A 22008-nucleotide genomic window follows, 5' to 3' on the forward strand; every position below is an offset into this window, starting at 1 on the left:
AGAAGTCTGAGGGCCCTCAATGAATACCTACAACCTTCTATAAATTATAATTAACATGGTTTTTTATCATATTTTGTATGGTGAAGGTCTAACAAATAGGATTTTAATCTAATTATTACAATGCCACCCCCATGATGAATCATTGGAACATTCCATTAGAACAGTGGAAACACAGCAAAGTAACACTGAAAGCAATTCACCTACCTTTTCCAGATAGATCTGAGTACATTTCAGCAGTTTCAGATGATTATATGTGATCTTATGCATTTACAAAATTGCTGTTAACACACAAGTTGATTTGACCAGACGTAATAAAGGCAGTGCATTAAGCTCAGCTGTTTTACTGAATGATTAGTGCAAGCACAAATAAAAGCACACTCATATCTGCACAAATAACAGAAAAAAAAAGGTTTGCAGATGTTGGAAGCCCCCTGGTGGACATTTGATGATCACACACATATTATAACCTCCACTGACAGCCATAATAATGTATATATATTTATATATTTGTAAAAGTCTTCATTGCAAAATCTGTGTTGGACATTTTAGTTATGCATGTAAACAAAATAATGCCATTCAAAATAAAACATCATCAAAAAATCATTTTTATAGGATTTAAATTTAAATAAGACTTTTTAAAATATAATTTCTAAACAAATCTTGGTGTATAAAATGACAAGAAATGCTTTTCAATTAAATCTAAAATGAGCATTGCAAAACCCAATTAATAAATCACAGATAAAGAAAAGTCATTAATAAAATTAACCACTCATAATAATAAGCATAAGATTAAATGTACTTACGTATCCCATTCTCCTCTGCATCTATCAGAACACCACCATGACCTGCGTTAAAGACAAATCCTAAATATTATATACAAATGACTTCAATTTATACATACTTATATAGTGGCGCAGTGGTTGCCTCACAAAGTTAGCTGGTTGGTGTCACCCCTAGAGTGCATGCATTGAACAGCAGAAATTATTTCAAGCTTTAAAAACATGAATAAAGTACTATAATAATATAAAATAAACACTTATTAAAACTAATAGCAATGCTGTCCCGTGCTGCTAAAGTCACTATACATGATTTAACTGCAGTCGGGCTTTGAGGAGGTATGAATGTAGAGAAATTTCATAACTCTTTTATCCCGATTGTTGTTTCTCATAATCATGGAGGCCAAAATCAAAACCCATTTTGATTAATCAAACAGTCTTGGTTAATAGTATTACGGTGAACTCGTAGCGAGCTTGACTTTCTGCATGTTTTATGTTGATTAAATTATTGGTAGGGACATTTCAGTAATTGGTGGATATTGGTGAGGACATGTCCCCTCCGTGCATGCCAACTGTACGCCCTTGAATCCTCGCATGTCAGAAATCTTGTGAGAAGTCTCTAATGTGTAAAGACCGGTTTTGTATTGATTGGTTTGGAGAATAAGATCGTCTGACGCCACTGTGTTTGACATTTGGGAGACTCGATGCAGTTACAATGAAGAATGACTTCATGGTTTGGGGTCTGAAAAACAGAGACGGAAACAAACGCACAGAATTCGCCTCTCACTCATTTTGTCTTTGTTACTGACTAATGTAATGTATTTGCACGAAGATATTATTGTAAAGCAGGGGTGTCCAAAGTCGGTCCTGTAGGGCCGGTGTCCTGCAGATTTTAGCTCCAACTTGCCTCAACACACCTGCAAGGATATTTCTAGGAAGCCTAGTAAGAGCTTGATCAGTTAGCCCAGGTGTGTCTGATTGGGGTTAGAACTAAACTTTGCAGGACACTGGCCCTCCAGGACCGAGTTTGGACATGCCTGTTGTAAAGCATCTAATAATATAGGCGGCAAGGTGGATCAGTGGTCAGAACAGTCGCCTCATAGCAAGAAGGTCACTAGTTCGAGTCCCAGCTGAGCCAGTTGGCGTTTCTGTGTGGAGTTTGCATGTTCTCCCAGTGTTGGCGTGGGTTTCCTCCGGGTGCTCCGGTTTCCCCCAGAGTCCAAACACATGCGTTATGGGGGAACTGATGAACTAAAATTGGCCATAGTGTATGTGTGTGCATGATAATGAGTGTGTATGGGTGTTTCCCAGTACTGGGTTGCAGCTGGAAGGGCATCTGCTGTGTAAGACATGTTGAAATAGTTAGTAACCCCTGATAAATATGAGACTAAGCCGAAGGAAAATTGATGAATGTTCACAGACTAGTTTTCTCTATCCACTAGAACCTTCTTCACTCATAGAATGAAAAAAACAACAACGCATTGAATGTAAAAACACACATTCACTCGCATGTTTTGAAAATCACAAACTGCTTGAGATATAACTGGACACAACAGATGGAAATTGTTTATGTGAAATCTTTTATTATCTAGTTTGTATTGACCGCATCGATCAGATCAGATCAATAACAAAGCTGCTAAATTACATTAAAAGTATTGATCCGCATGAATATGACAATTCATTTATTCACCCTGAAGTCATTTCAAATGCATGATTTAATTCGCTTAAGAGAGCAGAGAAAAACATTCCTACCATGTCTAAGAACTTTCATATATTAATTTGAGGGCTGTGCGATATTGAAGACAGATTTATTATGCAATAATATTCAAACATTCATTCAGTCATTCATTCATTCATTCGCCTTTAGCTTAGTGCCTTTATTTATTAGTGGCCGGCACAGTGAAATGAACCGCCAACTATTCCAGCATATGTTTTACACAGCGGCTACCCTTCCAGTCGCATCCCAGTGCTGGGAAACACCCATACACTATTATATTTACACACACACACACACACACAGACACACACACACACACACGCATACATACATACATACATACATACATACATACATAACGGCCAATTTAGTTCATCAATTCCCCTCACATGTGTTTGGACTGTGGGGGAACCGGAGCACTGAGAGGAAACCCATGCCAATACGGGGAGAACATGCAAACTCCACACAGAAACGCTAACTGACCCAGCCGGGACTCGAACCAGTGACCTTTCTTCATACGTGGATTACTCGATTAGCCGTATTTGGCTATTGACGATTTACGTGACACCGGATTGTTTCGTTCTTCAAAACTCATCAGAGAGTTGTTGTCAAGGCAACTGTTCTGTTAGCTCAAACCTGTTCAGGACCAGGATTATTTCATATGAACAGGATTAGATCTGCCTTTTCAAGCAAAGGTAACACTGTGAAGGAAAGTATGTAAATGCTGATATTTTCACTTGGATTATTGAATATTAATCAGATGATGTCATTACGCTGCTGTGCCGTCAGCCAATCGTTGGATTGCTAATCATGATTTTAAGGGATTTTGAGATCAGTTCATCCAGACATTTTAATCTGATTCGTGAACTTATTTGAAGAACCAAATTAGCCAGAGATCAGTTATCAAGATTAAAATTTCCAGGATCTGCCAGATCATCTTAGATAATTTAAGCGAGGTATGAAGAATGGACCCCAGGTCTGCCATCTTCCTTTCTTGATTGTTTGATTCAAGGTGACTACCCTAATTTAATTCATTTAATTTATTTTTGATGGCTAATTAAATTAACTAAAAGGTAACTTGCACACTAAAATATTATTTATTAACTTTAAGTAATGCGTTACTCGTTACTTACAAAAGTAATATGACGTATGTTACTTTTAACGCGTTGCACCCTACGTGTCCAAATAAAAACTTTCTTGTTCCTGAATAAAATTCTTCAAAATTCCTCCTTCAGTATTTACTTCTAACAGAAAATACAAATTGGGGTAAAGTTGTTTTTTATTTTACTTTTCCCTTAATTATTGTAAACGATACCGAGTCACTGTTAATGAATGAACGCAATAATATAAAACCAATTATTTTGATTTATTATGTTATATTGTTATATGAATTATTATACTGAATTATTCTGTATTCAGTACATCTTATGTTGTGTAATGACATTTTGCATGTAGCCTACATTAAAAGTTGATAAAACCCAAAACATACCGAACACTGACACAAACATATCGTGAAATGTGATCAATTCAACACCAAAGTAACATTTAGTTGATATTTAAAGTTATGTGTACACGTGTTAAAGTAAAATAGTCAACTGACACGAATCACGATCGACATCATAACAAATCACGATTTAAAACAACATAATAGCTTACCGCTGGATGATGCTTCAAGTTGTTTCTTCGAAAACTCAGTCTCGTGTGTTTTGTCCACCATATCTCTGGTTTGTTTTCATTAAAGTTGTCCTCTTTCCGTTGTTGTGGCTCATAACACGGAGAAAATAAACATGTTTGCAGTGACAGGATCAAACTTCCATCATTCCTGCCGTTACCTCCAGCCTGAGAGCATGCCGTGCGGGCGTGTGGGCGTGGTTATCAGAGCTCTGCAGCCAATCATCGGCGCCCACTGATGACGAAACATGAATATGCACTGTATTGAGAAGTAAATATTCAAAGCAGAAATTTGCAAAATACATATTAGAATGCTATTTATGTGTGTTAGAAAATGAAGCATTGGAAAAAACTGTAATGTTAAATAATGACAAAAAAGTATGACTTCTGTTATATTTCTCTGCTTTATTCTAAAGAAAAGGTAAAAATCATCTAATTGGTATTTATTTATTTATTTATTTATTTATTTATTTATTTATTTATTTATTTATTTATTTATTTTAGTCACTGTTATTATTTGTTTATTTATTTACGTCACTGTTATTATTTATATATTGTAGTCACTGTTATTTATGTATTAATTAATTCATTTTAGTCACTGTTATTAATGAATTAATTGATTTACTTATTTTAGTCACTGTTATTATTTTATTTATTTATCTATTTATTATCTATTGTAGTCACTGTTATTTATTTATTAATTCATTCATTTTAGTCACTGTTATTAATTAATTAGTTTAGTTATTTATTTTAGTCACTGTAATTACTATTTTTATTTATTAATTTATTATTATTTATTGTAGTCATTGTTATTTATTTATTTATTTATTTATTATTTATTGTAGTCACTGTTATTGATTTATTTATTTCAGTCACTGTTATTATTAGTTTTATTTATTTATTTGTCTTAGTCACTGTTGTGTATTTATTTATTTATTTATTTATTGTAGTCACTGTTATTAATTTATTATTTATTTAATGTTTTCACTGTTATTTATTTATTTATTTATTTCAAGCACTGTTTTTATTTTTATTTATTTATTTATTTGTTATTTATTGTAGTCACTGTTATTTATTTATTTATTATTTATTTATTTATTGTAGTCACTGGTATTTATTTATTTATTTATTTATTTATTATTTATTTATTTATTGTATTCACTCGTATTTATTTATTTATTTATTTATTATTTATTCATTCATTCATTCATTCATTTATTTATTCATTCATTCATTCATTCATTTATTTATTCATTCATTCATTTATTTATTTATTTATTTATTGTAGTCACTGATATTTATTTATTTATTATTTATTTATGTATTGTAGTCACTGTTATTATTTTATTTATTTATTCATTCTTTTATTTTTTATTGTAGGCACAATTATTTATTTATTTATTTATTTATTTTAGTCACTGTTATTTATTTATTTATTTTAGTCACTATTATTTACTTATTTATTTATTCATTTATTTCAGTCACTGTTATTATTTTTGTTATGTTTTTTGCTTATTTATAGATGTATTTAATTATTTCACTGTTATTATTTATTTATTTATTTATTTTATTGTTATAACTTATTTTATTTTATTTCCTTTTTTCAGTTGTTCATTAATATTATCAATCCTATTTATCTAAGTCTCTGTTCCTAGAGTATTTAATAATAATCTTTAAAATCTTGCAAATTTTGATTGCTTTTTAGTTGCTTTTTAATTTACACTAATACAGAGCAAAACGTTTTAACTCAGACCACAACACAACCACGTTTGGTATAGCTGCTGCTGTAAATCTACACTTGTGAATTTGAGCACATGATTTTTATAGCATTATTTAATAAGATGTAATATCTGCACACTCAATCTAATCGATTTTTCTAGGCTGCGTGTGGCCTGTAGATGTCGCAATGCACACATTTAATGCAGCTAACATACATTTACAGTCATTGTTTCAAAGCAACATGCAAACTTTACCCACTGTGACACCGCGTCGCCCTTACACTGTAAAAAGCAATTAGTTACTTGACTAAAAGCGAACAAACCTGGTATAAAGGGACAGTTCACTCAAAAATAAAGATTTACTCATTCACTCTCCCTCAAGTGGTTAACCTTTATGAGTTCCTCTCTTCCATTGAAGTCAAGAGAAAATATTCTGAAGCATGCTGGAAACCTGTAACCATTGACTTCCATAGGAAAAAAACAAATACTATGGAAGTCAATGGATCCCAGTTTCCAACATTTTTTAAAATATCTGCTTTTGTGTTCAACAGAAGAAAGAAACTAATAAAACAAAACTGCTGTAAGAGAACTGTTGAGTTGAAACTTATTTATAACAATTAATATTATCATTATCAAATATAATCAATTTGCAAACAGCTTAGAAGACATTCTGAAATATGTTAGAAGCCTGTAACCATTGACTTCCATTGTAGGAAAAACAAATACTATGGAAGTCAATGATACCGGTTTCCAACATTTTTCAAAATATCTGCTTTTGTGTTTAACAGAAGAGAGAAACTCATAAAGGTTTGAAACAAGCAAACAGAGAGTAAACAATGACAGAATTGTAATTTTTAGGTGAACTGTCTCTTTAAAAGAGACAATTCAACTTTACTTAAAAAAGTAAACAAACCTGTTGTAACTTAGAACTGTTAAGTTTAAACTTATTTATTATAAGCAATACTATTAAAATCACATATAATCTGTTGGCTTCCATAGGAGGAAAAACAAATATTACAAGTCAATGGCTACAGGTTTCCAACATTCTTCAAAATATCTTCTCAAACAGGTTTGTGAGAAGCGGAGGGCGATAAGGACAAATTATAACACAATGTTCATTTTGTGGGTGAACTGCCCCGTAACAGATTTCTCATTCAGCTATGCTTGCAAGATGTACTGTATGAAAAGCACCCAGCGCAGAATAAAGAATAAAGCCCTGAAGGCTGAATCGACATCTGATAGGTGCTCAGGTGTGCTTGTTTAAACGAACTGCAAAGCCAGTTTAATAGAAGGACGCTGAGAAAATGAGTGACATGTGGAGAGACACAAGTATTTGCATGACATTGTTGATTTCTAGGGAGGCGAGATGTTCAGTCCAGAGTGTTTCCTTTGCGCTGACATGATTTAAACACACCTGAACAAGCTAAACAAGTCTGAGTGTTAAAAAGCAACAGGTACTTTGCAAATGTCCAGTGTAAAAAAGAGAAATATATTACCATTTTAGGCCTATTTTTCTCTTTAAAATTATATATAAAATATTATATTATAAAATGCAAAAACATACGTTCACATTTAACTAAGTAACATTAAATAATTATGTTAGTACTTAAAAAAGACATGAGATTATAATATAACCCCCACCCCCCTCCAATCCAGCTTTCTAAAACTGGTCAAACATGCATTAAAGAATGTCCCTGGGTCTGGGTTGCATTCCCAAAAGTTTTGTTGCTATCAATATAGTTTGATGTTTCAGTCCACTTTGCAAAATACTATAGTAGTCCAGAGCAAATACTATAGTGTTTTTCACCCATACTATGGTAAAAGTGTGTTGTACTGTATAATTCATTTGAAACACTTTTAAAAACATCATCTCTAGTTTTGATAAACTTTTATAAATACTGTAGTGTTTTATATAATGTATTTAATTATGTTTTATCCGTTTAGGAAAGGTTTTTACTACAGTAAACTGTGGTGTATTGCAGTATAATATACCATATAGATGTAGAAAACTACAGTATTGGGTTATTTGTTTATATTACAATATTTGTTTTGTTACCATAGCAACTGTAGAATCACCACAACAAATTAATTACTATAGATGTTGTTACCATAGCAACTGTAGAATCACCACAACAAATTAATTACTATAGATGTTGTTACCATAGCAACTGTAGAATCACCACAACAGACCAATTACTGTACATGTTGTTACCATAGCAACTGTAGAATCACCACAACAGACCAATTACTATACATGTTGTTACCATAGCAACTGTACAATCACCACAACAGATTAATTATCATAGATGTTGTTACCATAGCAACCATAGAATCACCACAATAGTTCAACTACCATAGATGTTGTTACCATAGCAACTGTAGAATCACCACAACAGATCAATTACCATAGATATTGTTACCATAGCAACAGTAAAATCACCACAACAGATCCATTAGTAGTTGTTGTGTTACCATAGCAACTGTAGAATCACAACAACAGAGCAATTACTATAGATGTTGTTACCATGGCAACTGTAGAATCACCGCAACAGATCAACTATCATAGATGTTGTTACCATAGCAACTAATTCAAAGTTCTTTATGGTTCAAAAACACTACAATATTTACTACAAACTCCTATATTATTTTTTATATTGGATGTTTCCCAAATGCATAAACATCGCAAACACTTCGGCTTGAAGAAACACTGGCATATAATGGAAAGTAGTAGAGAAATTGCAGAACAGTTCTTTAAAAAAAAATCAAATAATATTAAAAATAGTGTCCAATAAGATCTCAGAGACGGATGGACGATTACACAGCGGATTCCACATTGGACACAAGAGCTCCATCTAATACTGGCTTTTTGTGTCTGTGTCTTGACCGCATGATTAATAAGTGGAGAAACAGATTTTCTGGGGCTGCAGGAAAAAGATCAAGCTGATCGAGTTTAACTTTAGTTCACGTCTGATAATGTCGTGCAGTCAAATAGATAATGCAAATGTGACTGGTGAACGAGTTGGTTAGCGGTTTGCCTGTGCTGTTTGTCTAGTTCCCTACTGTTCTCTATGCACTATTTAGTTCACTCACTTTAAAAAAATACTAAATAATCTGCAATGATTCTATGATTGCTATGATAACACAACAACTACAATAATATAAACAAAACATTCAATACACACTGTAAAATATCCCTAAATTAGCAGTTTTTGGTATTTTGTGATTCATGTTTTTATTTTCCCTATTTATTTCTACTTTTGAATTGCATTATGGATTGTTGTTTATTAACCTCAAAAAGTAACAATTTTTAATCTTAAAAAGTGAATTTTAGTAACATTTGTAATAGTATACAGTGCTATATCGTCTGGGTGGGTGTTGAGTATTACGCTACAAAAACCTTGTAATAAACTGCAGCACATTTTCTGTTATTTCAAACACTCATTTCTGTATTTATTTTACATTATTTTTTTTCAAATCAACTAAAATGTCAATAAAGCCACGTTGTTAAACTGTACACTCTAAAAAACTTTGAGTTATTTATTTAACCCAATGGTTGAGCTAAACATATTTGGTGCTTTGTTTGGTTATTTTTAACCTTTATTAGGTTATTTATTAATAACTCAACCAGTCGTGTTAAATATTGGGTGCTTTGTTGGGTTATTTTTAACCTTTATTTGGTAATTTATTCAACAACTCAACCAGTCGGGCTAAATATTTTAATTTCATTTGTGTGCGTAATGTTGTTTTTGCGTGATAAAGCTTATTTAAGCTATTTTGCACTAATAATGTTGTTATTTTTTAATCAAATTACCTCTCTGTGTCATGGTTTTACATCCATTTTCTCATCCAAGACCATCTTTTAGAAGCGTTTGGTTGTGGTTAAACTGTATTGTACATTGTGGACACAGTGGAGCCTGCTGCAGCTGCTGGACGGCCTCTACAGCACACAGAGCTCCATACTCTGCTCCATCAACACAGGGTTTTCTGCTTGCACAGTTTATAACTGTCTAGGCTTTTTTCTGTTTCTTCATTGTTTGTGATTCTTGATTTATTTTAACAATCTGGAACTAAAATGTAATAGGAATTTCAATATTTTTAATATTTTTGAAAACTGTATGTTATTTATTTACACAGCCATAATTATACAATTAATAGTAGTGCTAGTAATAGCATCAATAGTAATAAAAAATTTTTATCAAAATAACTCAATGCATTGGGTTAAATTATATATTGGGTTAAAATAACCCGTAGGTATAGTTGGGTTATATGTTGGGGTAGTTGTAACCCAACTATTTTAACAGTGTAGAGTTGAATTCTCAACATCAAAAGTGAAGAGCGCAGAGATCAACATCCCATAATGCAATTCACAACCGCAAATAAACACAAAACACGTAACATACTGTTAATTAATATTATTCACAGTGCAGTTTTCAACAACTTTGCAGTGGTTTTGTCCATCTGGTTTGACGCACAATCTTTCTAAGATCTAACCTTACCCTGAACAAATAAACAAGGCATTCAGGATCAGCAGAAAGTGACAGACAGGTTGATCAAGTTTAGGGCTGAACCCTGCAGGACAGTGGATGTCAAAGGTCAGAGGTGAGAAAACACCCACTTTAAAGGAATTGTAACAATTTTTGCCAAAAATGTATCCGCCCAACATATGAATGCATGCTTTTATGGTCCAGGGTCAAATATTATAGTATTTACCACACTTGTGAATGCTGCAGTATACTATATTTGACTGATAAACTGTAATAAATAGTGTATTGTGTGTTATTTTGTTTTTTATTACAATAAACTGTGCTGTTTTGTAATAACAAACCCTATAGTTGTAAAAAAGGACAGTATAAGTTGAGTTTTTAATTTCTATTCCTGGGGAAATCTGCACTTTTAAAATGCATATAATAATGACCTTTAAAAAAAAATCAAATGCAGACAAATAATAATAATCTATTATTTGTTTGCACTTCTTCTGTCTTAAAAGGAATGTTCACCCAAAAAAGAAAATGACTTATTACCCTCCCTCAAATGCTTCCAACATTTATAACTGAAGAAAGAAACGTAGTAAAGGGTGAATAAATCATGGCAGAATTTTTTTATATTTGGGTGAATTATCCCCTTCATATGTTTTAAATCAGTGTTTCTCAACCACCCTGCTGGAGGGCCACCAACACTGCATGAATCGGATGTCTCCTCTGTCTGTCACACCCATTACAGGTCTTTCAGTCTGCTAATGGGCATAGTAATCTGAATCAAGTGTGTTTGATTAAGCAGACATGGAAAATGTGCAGAGTTGGTGGTCCTCCAGGAATGTGGTTGAGAAACACTGTTTTAAATATACATATTAATATTTAAATTAAGTGAACAGCTTTTTTTTCAGGTTTTTCTTTTAATACACTAATCCTCCAGTTATCCATTCACTATCCCATAAAACAGTTATAATGTTTCCTTTGGGAATTCTGTAAATAATATTAGTTTTTTGTATTTGAGGCGTGTTTTGTATTTCATTCATTCCATCAATAGAATAACTTTTAATATTATAATTAAAAGCAATAACAGCGATGTTAAATGTGTATATTTTATCCAGTGTACGAGTAATTATTGTCGAACCATAAAAATAAATATTCATAAGGCAAGAAGACCCCGCCCACTCAGCACACCCCAATTAGCACGCAGAACAGCTATCGTCTGTCATTTTTTTATTACATAGAAAGCATATCACTGATATTAAAATATGTATATTTAAAGAATCCAGTGTACCTGTAATTATTGTCGAACCATAGTGTCGAACGATGCTATAAAACATAAATATTCATAAGACAGGCCCCGCCCACTTAGCACACTCATCCAATCAGCTCGCAGAACGCCTATCGTCTGTCTTTTTATTTCACACTTTTATTATATATTAAGAATAACAATGATGTTAAAATATGCGTATTTAAAAATTCCAGTGACAGTGAACCATAAACCATAGTGTCGAACAACGCTTTAATAAATAAATATTTATAAGGCAAAACAGGCCCCGCTCCCTCAGCTCCCTCATCCAATCAGCGCGCAGAACGGCTGTCGTCTCAGGGAAGTGTCGAGCTCGTGAACAGATGACAGCTGAGAAGAGACTGCAGAACCGGTTAGCCTACTCTCCGTCCACGTTAATAACGCGATGGAAGTGTTAATATCTTACATTCAGAGTCAAACGGGATAACGCCTGCTGTGTTATTAGCCATTCAGTGGGCTAAAGATAGGCTAATTTTCGGCGGGGGATCAGGAGCGCGCATGTGAGGTTTGATACGTTACTCTTCTTAAACATTAGCGGCTAACGCTTTAACCTTTGCTTTATATACTTTCTTTCAGAACTCATTTGGTCAAACTAACACATTTATAACCACAGTTTACAATTTCACGTGTGATATTTTGTTCATCGCAGGTGCATGCCTTGTTTTTGACTCGAATCGCTTCAAAAATGCTGCCTAGACCGCTTAGACCAGCTTAGAAACAAGCTTTTCCACTAAAGCACAATTAAGTTAGCGTAAACATTGCGCTTTACGTAATATATAATAAATGCTTTCCTACAATCCGTCATTCTGACTACTGTTTGTCCCTACAAACCACAATGAATGACATCAGGGCGTCAGTGTGTTTTAAAAAGTGTTTATGAGTCGTTTCATCAGCTTTATATTCACGAATATTCACAAATTTAGTTTTATTCTTGGCTTACTTCAGTTGTTCAGTCACAGATAAAACATTAACAGTCATTATTGAACTGTTATATAATGGTGACTTGACTTAATTTCCCTCTGTAGTCTTTTAAAGTAGGTTATTATAAGGAGTAAAAAGATTGTAACACACAAAAATAGTTGTTTCACTATAATTCCTGTACATATTTGAGGTAAAGTTAGTATTCACACATTCAGACTTTCTTTAAAGATATCAATATCAAAGTATTTGTTGCAAATTCTAAATAGCACTGCCCTTGACGCAAATCTGTGCCTATTGTGAAGTGAAATTGACGCAGAAATAAAGTGAATTTGATGTGAAAATGTTCACTCGTCTATTTACGTGCGATTTATTTATATAGCATGATTTATTCACAAGTTCCGCATCTGGCGTGAACACAGCATAATGGCAGAAAGCTGCTTCTCACTCAGGGCTGTTTATGCTAATGATGGGGAGATGGTCACTAGTGGGCGGGGCTTCCCCCCTCTGATGACACGTACAAAGGGAGAATTTCAATCAGAGTGTTTCTGCAGACTGTTTTAATCAAGTCTGATTATAAAAATATAGTTAATTAATTTGTACCATTAGAGCCTGGTTATATTCACACACTTGTGTCACACAACTGTGTTTAAACCCCTTATAAAAGTGATTTTTGCATAATAGGTCCTCTTTAAATGCAGCATGTCGTGTTAGTGTGTTTGTATGCGTTGTGTTTCAGAGCTAACTCTCATGTTTTGTTTGTGCTGCTTCCAGATGGAGGCTTCCGGAGCGTCTAAATGGACACTGAAGTCCGATGCGAGCTCAAAACCGTTTCCCTACTGTTGCTCGGGCTGTGATGGCAGTGAGGAGCTCTTGCGTGGAAAGTTTTTCCGCAACAGAACTAAAGCCAGGAGTATGTCTATGCCATCAGCACAGAGCTCTGCTAAATTCAGGTAATCCAAAACACACTTTGACTAATTTTGAAGCTTCTGTGAATTTAAAGTAGATGTTAGCATCAGTGTGTTAGTCTTAAGGATATCTATAACCCAAAACTGTGACAAAATTCACATTTAGAAGATATAACCTGATATAAACATCCAAAGTTTGCAGTTTGTCACTTACGCATAAATTGGTCATTTATTTTTTCGACGTCTCCTCATGCTTCAGTTTTAATCAAATCTTCTGACCAATCAAATGCTCTCTAGAGTCTGACATGCCCCGCCCCTTCTTTTCACTGGCTCTTCATTTGATGCGCTTGAGCTCAGCCACTCTCACTGGCAGAGCGGTGAGAAAACTAAACACTATTGGCTGTTTTAAAAGGGGGAGGGGCTAACATATACCCCGCCCTCTCTTCATGTTTCAGTGGAGATTATGTCAGATATCGAATAAAAATTTCAAAGCACAGCTTGATTATGCACAATTAGGATCAGTGTAGGGTAAGATTACTTTTAAAAGTTTGATATTACTTTTTTAAAGTAGTTAAATGTGTTACTTAGATACTTCTTAAGGAAACTAATGTGAAAGTATATGTTATTATGTTGTTTTTCTTTTTGTAAAGATTAAGACCATGTCCACACTAATACTTTTTTGTTTAAAAATGCATATTTTTCTCGCCGTTTCGGCCTGAAGTCCACAACGAGATGGCATTTTTATAAATAAAAAACAGATCTTTTTGAAAACACTGTCCACTGTGTCATGGTGACTCAGTGTTTAGCACAGTAAGAAGGTCGCTGGTTCAAGTCTCGGCTGGGCCAGTTGGCATTTTTGTGTGAAGTGCGCTAAAGAAGAATTGATTTATTTAATTGGTTGTAGTGTATGAGTGTGTGTGTGAATGTGAGAGTGTATGGGTGTTTCCTATTACTGGATTGCAGCTGGAAGGGTATCCGCTGTTTAAAACGTATGCTGGAATAGTTGGTGGTTCACTTCGTTGTGGCGACCCCTGAAATAGAGACTAAGCCAAAGGAAAATGAATGAATGAATGTCCAAAGTGGTTAAATTTACATGCGCAGTACATGAACAAAAGCATTTTCAGTACTTGTATTGTGGATGATTGAAAGAATTCAAAACCATAGTGTGGACACTGAGCGTTTTTAGACAAATTGATCCAAATTAGTGTAAACGTAGCCTAAGATTGTAATATTTTTAAAAATCTAAGCACTTTATTTATTGAATTTTTTAAAATAATTTTGCTCAAAACAGAAAAACAAACAGTCAAAAACATCAAAAAAGTAATATGTAACTTTACAAAAAATACTTTACCCATGTATTTAATCATTAATATTGTGTGCTTCTTGTTTTTAATAATTTTTTTCTTGTATTTAATCTTTATTATAATGTTCTTCTTGTTTTTAATCATTTTTTCTTGTATTTAATCTTTATTGTAATGTTCTTCTTGTTTTTAATCATTTTTGTCTTGTATTTAATCTTTATTGTAATGTTCTTCTTGTTTTTAATCATTTTTTTCTTGTGTTTAATCATTAATATTGTGTGCTTTGTTTTTAATCATTTTTGTTCTTGTATTTAATCTTTATTATAATGTTCTTCTTGTTTTTAATCATTTTTTCTTGTATTTAATCTTTATTATAATGTTCTTCTTGTTTTTAATCTTTTTTTTTCTTGTGTTTAATCATGAATATTGTGTGCTTTTTCAGTTTTGTCATTTATTTATAGCTTGAATCACTTACGCTTTGTAAAATCAAATATCATATATCAATTCAGATTGGCTGGGTAGTTGTGGTGTGGATTTGATTCTTTTACATCAAGACTTATGTTTCCATCTTCATAGTTTTCATCATGGTTGTGACTGTGTGAACACGCCTTTAGGACCTGTTTTACTGGACCAAACACTGTGCATGGCTTAACCGCAAGTTACTTAGGGCAAATTACAGTCTAAATTATTTAAATGCTAGCTTTCAATGATTTTCCATTGTACACTGATCTACAGTATGATTTTTTCTGGCTCGAGGCTAAGTGCTTTTTGCTAGTAACAATACGAGTTAAACACCTGTTGGAATGGTGTTTTAATGTTCATTATGTGTAATACTTGAACCATGTCTAGTTATTGTAACTTTCTTTTTCTGAGCAGTAGTTTTCTGCAGGGCGGCACGCTCGTTCATGCACATGCATGATGTGTGAAGTATTGTTATTTTGCTATTGCACTATTACTCAAAGTTAATTTTCTTATTTTACAGCACAACAGTTACATTATTATAGTATATTTCTTTTCTTTCTTTTATTTATTTATTATTATTATTACTTACTTACTCACTCACTCACTCACTTACTCACTTTCTCACTCACTCACTCACTACCAGGGCCATTTATTTCGTAACATCTCATTTTTATGAGGTTGGTAATGTCTAACCCCCAACCTGGAGGACCAGGACAATTTAGCTTACCCAATTCTCCTATAGCACATGTGTTTGGACTGTGGGGGAAACCGGAGCACCCAGAGGAAACCCACGCCAACATGGGAGAACATGCAAACTCCACACAGAATTGCCAACTGACCCAGCCAGGACTTGAACCAGTGACCTTCTTGCTGTGAGGCGACAGTGCTACCCACTGAGGCTCCATGCCACCCTATTATTATATATATATATATTTGATATTACGATTATTATTATTTTAATAGTTATACTAAATTTGGAAAAATTTGAACGATTTATGATAGTTATATTATTTAAATAAAATAGTTATTATATAAATATAGTTGCGCTATCACTCAATTAATTTACTTATTTTACAGCATAAAAGTTACATTATTAGAATATATATATATTTTTTCAAATAGTTAGTTAATGGTAATTGCAATACAAAAAAACAGTATTATTATCATTGTTGTACTGAATTTGTAAAAAATGAAATATTTATAATAATTATATTATATAAATTAAAAATAAAATAGTTATTATAAATATAATGGTTGCGCTGTTACTCAATTCATTTACTACTTGTAATTGCAATTTTAAAAATCTCTATTATTATTTTTTTTTTACTGAACTTGTCAAAAATGTAAATATTTAAAATTAGTTATATTATATAAATAAAAAATAAAATAGTTATTATATAAATATAATAGTTGCGCTATTGCTCAATTTATTTACTTATTTTACAAAATAAATGTTACAGTATTATAATATATTTATGTATTTTTTTTAAATGTTAATGTAATTGCAACAAAATCCCTATTATTATTATTACTATTATTATTATTATTATTATTATAGTGAATTTGTAATAAAGAAAATATTTATAATAGTTAAATTTTATAAATAAAGAATAAAATAGTTTTTATAAATATAATTGTTGCGCTGTTACTCAATTCATTTACCAATTTTATAGCACAAAACTTACATTATCATAATATATTTATTTCTTTTTATTTTGTTGAAAAATGTTACTGGTAATTGCAATAAAAATCCCTATTAATATTATTATTATTATTATTACTATATTACTATTGTCTATTACTTGACAGTCTCTAGTTACCTAGTGTACTGTCTGCATAAGTGTGTATATAGTTTTATCTACAGTTTAACACATGATTGCTCCATCTTACCGCATACTTTCCACAACTGCATCAGTCTTTCCACACTTTTGCAACACTTCTGCTTTAGTAAATGTTGTATAAGCTCTGTGTGTAATGTTGGTTGTCATGTGGCTAATGGGGAAATTCAGTATTTTGATCATACTCTGTATAGCTTATTAGCAACTGCTGTCTTTCGCGCTGTAATCCAGCATTTATAGTTAAATCTAAAATTAAATAAACAATATTTGAAAGAGGGGTTGCATGGTGGCCCTATTATTTATTATTGTCAAAGTTATTAGCTAATTTATATTGTATATAAACTAAATATTATAAATAAAACCTATTTTAAAATTAAATTAAAATTAATTATTTAATAAATAGTTCACCGTTCTATCAGCTGAGATACTGATATTTTAGTGTTCAAATAGTCTTTCATTCATTTTCATTGGGTTTACTCACTTATTTATCAAGGATCTCTACAGTGGAATGAACCGCCAACTATTCCCGCATATGTTTTAAAGCTGATTTATACTTCTGCGTTCTGCTTCTACTCATGGACGCATAGCCCTCGCCTGACGTGCACCTCTCAAAAAATGCAACTACCTGTCGCAACGACGTGTAGCTCAAGCTCTGTGATTGGTCGGCTTGGTAGTTCTGACGAGTGTGGGTGGGATTGAGAGCTGCGCGAGCCAGATGGCGCAATTGTTTACAAGTGTGGAGTCCAGTGAAGGAGCTCCAGATGGAAAGTTTTGTTTTGTGTTTACCTCAAGATAAAGGTTGTTGCACGTTCGCCGTTTCCTGCCTCAAAATGAGCGGGTTTGAGCCACTTGTACATTTAAGGAAGCGTTTAGAAAAAACAAAGCACCAGCAAAAAAACTTGACACAGAGGAACATAAACACCTCACTGCCAACTAGCGTTTCGAAAGTGTTATTACAGCCTGCAGAAGAATTAATGCACAGCTAGCGTGCATGACATGCGCCGTGGGTCACGCCGATCACTTGAAGCAAAAGTATAAACCAGGCTTCACGCAGCAGATGCCCTTCCAGCTGCAGCCCAGTACTGGGGAAACACCCATACACACTCATTCACACACACTCATACATTATGGCCAATAGTTCATCAATTCCCTTATAGCGCATGTGTTTGGACTGTGGAGGAATCCAAAGCACCCGGAAGAAGCCCACGCCAACAAGAGCATGCAAACTCCACACAGAAATGCCAATGAACCAGTGACCTTCTTGCTGTGGGGCCACAGTGAGCCACCGTTTCTCCCCGTTTGTACAACTTCTTCAAAAAAATATATCTAAATAAAAATAAAGAAAATTGCCATTTTCCTTTGTTTGTCTGTAAGGATAGTTTGTGAAGAGGTGACCAGAGCTCTTTGACACCTGAGATGAGAAAACAGAGACTGGGCTGTCAGATCAAATGTTGCTGCCATTCATCTTTATGTAAACACGATAGCTGATATACAGAGGAAGTCAGAATTATTAGATTAGATTAGATTAGATTCAACTTTATTGTCATTACACATGCACAAGTACAATGCAACGAAATGCAGTTTAGGTCTAACCAGCAGTGCAATAGCAGCAAGTGCAGTTATAGAAAACTATGGTGATATTTACAGATGGATGTACTATCAACATTATATACAGATTGGATAAGCTATGAGCAGATTTACTATATATGAATATGGGTTAGGGTAATATTTCACCCTTTTGCGAATTCTTTCAAATATTTCCCAGAAGATGTTGAACAGATTCAGGAATTTTTCACAGTATTTCCTATAATATTTGTTACTTCTGGAGAAAGTCTTATTTGTTTTATTTCGGCTAGAATAAAAGCAGTTCTTAATTGTTTTAAAGTCATTTTAAGGTCAATATTATTAGCCCCCTTTAAGCAATATTAGTGTTTGATTGTCTCCAGAACAAACCACTGTTATACAATGACTTGCCTAATTACCCTAACTTTACCCTAATTACCCTAGTGAAGCCTTTAAATGTCACTTTAAGCTGAATACTAGTGTCTTGAAGAATATCTAGTCTAATATTATGTGCTGTCATCATGACAAAGAGAAAATAAATCAGTTATTAGAGATGAGTTATTAAAACTATTATGATTGCAAATGTGTTGAAATCGGGGATAATAGTAAACAGGAGGGCTCATAATTCAGACTTCAGCTGAATGTGGTGACCTGTATCTTGATATGAGATGGTTATCATTCTGTTGCACAGCCCTACTTGTGTCCATTATCTTTGCTTTACGGCTTTGTTATATTCTTGAAATTGAAGCCGAATGCTGTGGTGAAATCATATCTCTGTTCTGCTCTTTCACAGGAGGACACAATCACTTCATGGACCAAGCCCTGTCACCACATTTGGGCCCAAAGCCAGCATACTGAAGAACCCTAAAGCTGTCATGTGAGTCCATAATAAACTATTCATTTTGACATATTACTTGACCTGTCACGTTAATCAATACATCGAGTTATCGCACAGCACATATACGTGACCTCAAGCATTTTTGGCCATGCAATATATATATCGCCCATACAGAAAAAACAATTCTAGCAACATTTGAGCTGATTGTGCAACATCTCGAGCTCTACTGGAGGTGTCAGTGTCAGCATGGGTAATAAAACACTGTAGTATTTACTATAAATTACTATGGTATAATTTCATGTGAGTGTCTGACAGCTGAAAATAGATCTGGTAGCAGATATCGCAGCCTCTGTTACTCTTTATCTTATTAACATTTATTATTATTTATTTAGGATCTGTGTTTTCACATTCTGACTCCAGTGCCTCATTATCAGACTGTTAACATGACTATAATTAACTTAAGAATGAAATATGAGTCGGCGCCAGTAGCCTAGTGGTACTGTGCGCTGACATATAGCACCAGTGTGCTCGTGGCGACCCGGGTTCGATTCCCGTCCCGAGGTCCTTTGCCGATCCTTTCCCTCTCTCTGCTCCCAGTGCTTTCCTGTCTGAATTCTCTACTGTCCTGTCACAATAAAGGTGAAAAACCCCTAAAAAAAAAAAAATGAATGAAATATGATGTCTTCTTTGAAAGAGTGCACTTGCATTGTGATGATATTGTATTGTCATTCTGGTCTTATATAATGAGTGGCATAAAATGGTCTTAAATTGATAATAATTTTTTTATTGCAATATATTTTGGTGCAATTTATAGTACGACAAAAAATAGATATCATGATATCATGGCTCATCTATCTATCTATCTATCTATCTATCTATCTATCTATCTATCTATCTATCTATCTATCTATCCATCTATCCATCCATCCATCCATCCATCCATTCATCCGTCATCCATCCGTCATCCATCCGTCATCCATCCGTCATCCATCCGTCATCCATCCGTCATCCATCTATCTATCTATCTATCTATCTATCTATCTATCTATCTATCTATCTATCTATCTATCTATCTATCTATCTATCTATCTATCTATCTATCTATCTATCTATCCATCCATCCGTCATCCATCCGTCATCCATCCGTCATCCATCTATCTATCCATCTATCTATCCATCTATCTATCCATCTATCCATCTATCTATCTGTCTATCTATCTATCTATCTATCTATCTATCTATCTATCTATCTATCTATCTATCTATCTATCTATCCATCTATCCATCTATCCATCTATCCATCCATCTATCCATCTATCCATCTATCCATCTATCCATCTATCCATCCATCCATCCATCCATCCATCCATCCATCCATCCATCTATCTATCCATCTATCTATCATCCATCCATCCATCCATCCATCCATCGTCCATTTACCTATCATCCATCCATCCATCCATCCATCCATCCATCCATCCAGCTGGGCATACATTATTTTTGTATCTATATTAAACTAGATTAAAATAGTTCATTTGAGTTCTGCTGAAGGCATTCAGAATATGTGTGCTTCCCAAATAATAAGTCTTTGAGAACGGGTTTCTCAAGCCAGGTGAGAAATGCGGAAGTTTTAATTAATAATTTATATAATTTTTTATTATAATAATTTAATTATAATAATTTATAATTTCGGCCTGGTGCTAATTGATCGGCTGTATATTTTTTCCCCTATTTCTGTTTAACGGATAAAAGATTTGTTCAACACATTTCTAATCACAGTAGTTTTCATAACTCATTTCTAATAGCTGATGTATTTTCTCTTTTCATGATGACAGTAAGTAATATTAGACTAGATATTCTTCAAGACTCTAGTATTCAGCTTAAAGTGACATGTAAAGGCTTCACTAGGGTAATTAGGGTAAAGTTAGGGTAATTAGGCAAGTCATTGTACAACAGTGGTTTGTTCTGGAGACAATCCAAAATAAATATTGCTTAAGGGGGCTAATAATATTGAGCTTAAAATAGCTTTAAAACAATTGAAAACTGCTTTTATTCCAGCCGAAATAAAATAAACAAGACTTTCTCCAGAGGAACAAATATTATCAAACATACTGTCAAAAATTCCTGAATCTGTTCAACATCATTTTGGAAATATTTGACAAAGGAGGGCGAATAATTCTGACTTCAACTGTTTATAGCTTACTCTTCTAGGCAAGGCAAGGCAAGGCAAGTTTATTTATATAGCACATTTCATACACAATGGCAATTCAAAGTGCTTTACATAAACAAGAATAAAAGAAACAAGTAAAATAAAAATAAAAACAAAAATAAAAATGCATAAAACAAAACAAAACATAAAAACAGGTAAAATGTGATATAAAAGAATGAAGAAGAAGAGAAAAACATAATTAAAATTCTGTGCATAATTAAAGGGGCAGGTGTATCTGATCGCTTTATTCAGTGCATCCTAGTTTACATTGGCATATAGTGCTGGAATTGGAGATCTGAAACACATCCGTT

General features: G+C 33.3%; 2 protein-coding genes across 14 annotated transcripts in view; one reads left to right on the plus strand and one right to left on the minus strand.

Annotated features, from left to right (window-relative positions):
• nr6a1a (nuclear receptor subfamily 6, group A, member 1a) overlaps nucleotides 1-4342 on the minus strand; it is a 199122-nt gene extending 194780 nt beyond the window's left edge. For all 3 annotated transcript variants that reach the window (XR_015496813.1, XR_015496812.1, NM_131256.2), the window contains 2 exon segments: nucleotides 4150-4342; nucleotides 804-845 (listed from right to left, as the gene is read on the minus strand). Coding sequence is in view for 1 of the 3 variants with exons in the window: in NM_131256.2 (NP_571331.2) it covers nucleotides 804-845; nucleotides 4150-4210 (103 nt within the window). In the remaining 2 variants the exon portion in view is untranslated.
• Nucleotides 4343-11981: 7639 nt separating this feature from the next.
• Nucleotides 11982-22008, plus strand: part of nadka (NAD kinase a) — a 29996-nt gene continuing 19969 nt past the window's right edge. For 5 of the 11 annotated variants that reach the window (XR_015497053.1, XR_015497052.1, XR_015497051.1 and 2 more), the window contains exons 1-3: nucleotides 12065-12165; nucleotides 13353-13531; nucleotides 19444-19527. Coding sequence is in view for 3 of the 11 variants with exons in the window: in XM_087263304.2 (XP_087119430.1) it covers nucleotides 13353-13531; nucleotides 19444-19527 (263 nt within the window). In the remaining 8 variants the exon portion in view is untranslated. 11 annotated transcript variants of the gene reach the window in all.

This window comes from Danio rerio, chromosome 8 (assembly GCF_052040795.2).
Source record: "Danio rerio strain M-AB ecotype USA chromosome 8, GRCz13ab, whole genome shotgun sequence".
Classification (NCBI taxonomy): domain Eukaryota; kingdom Metazoa; phylum Chordata; class Actinopteri; order Cypriniformes; family Danionidae; genus Danio; species Danio rerio.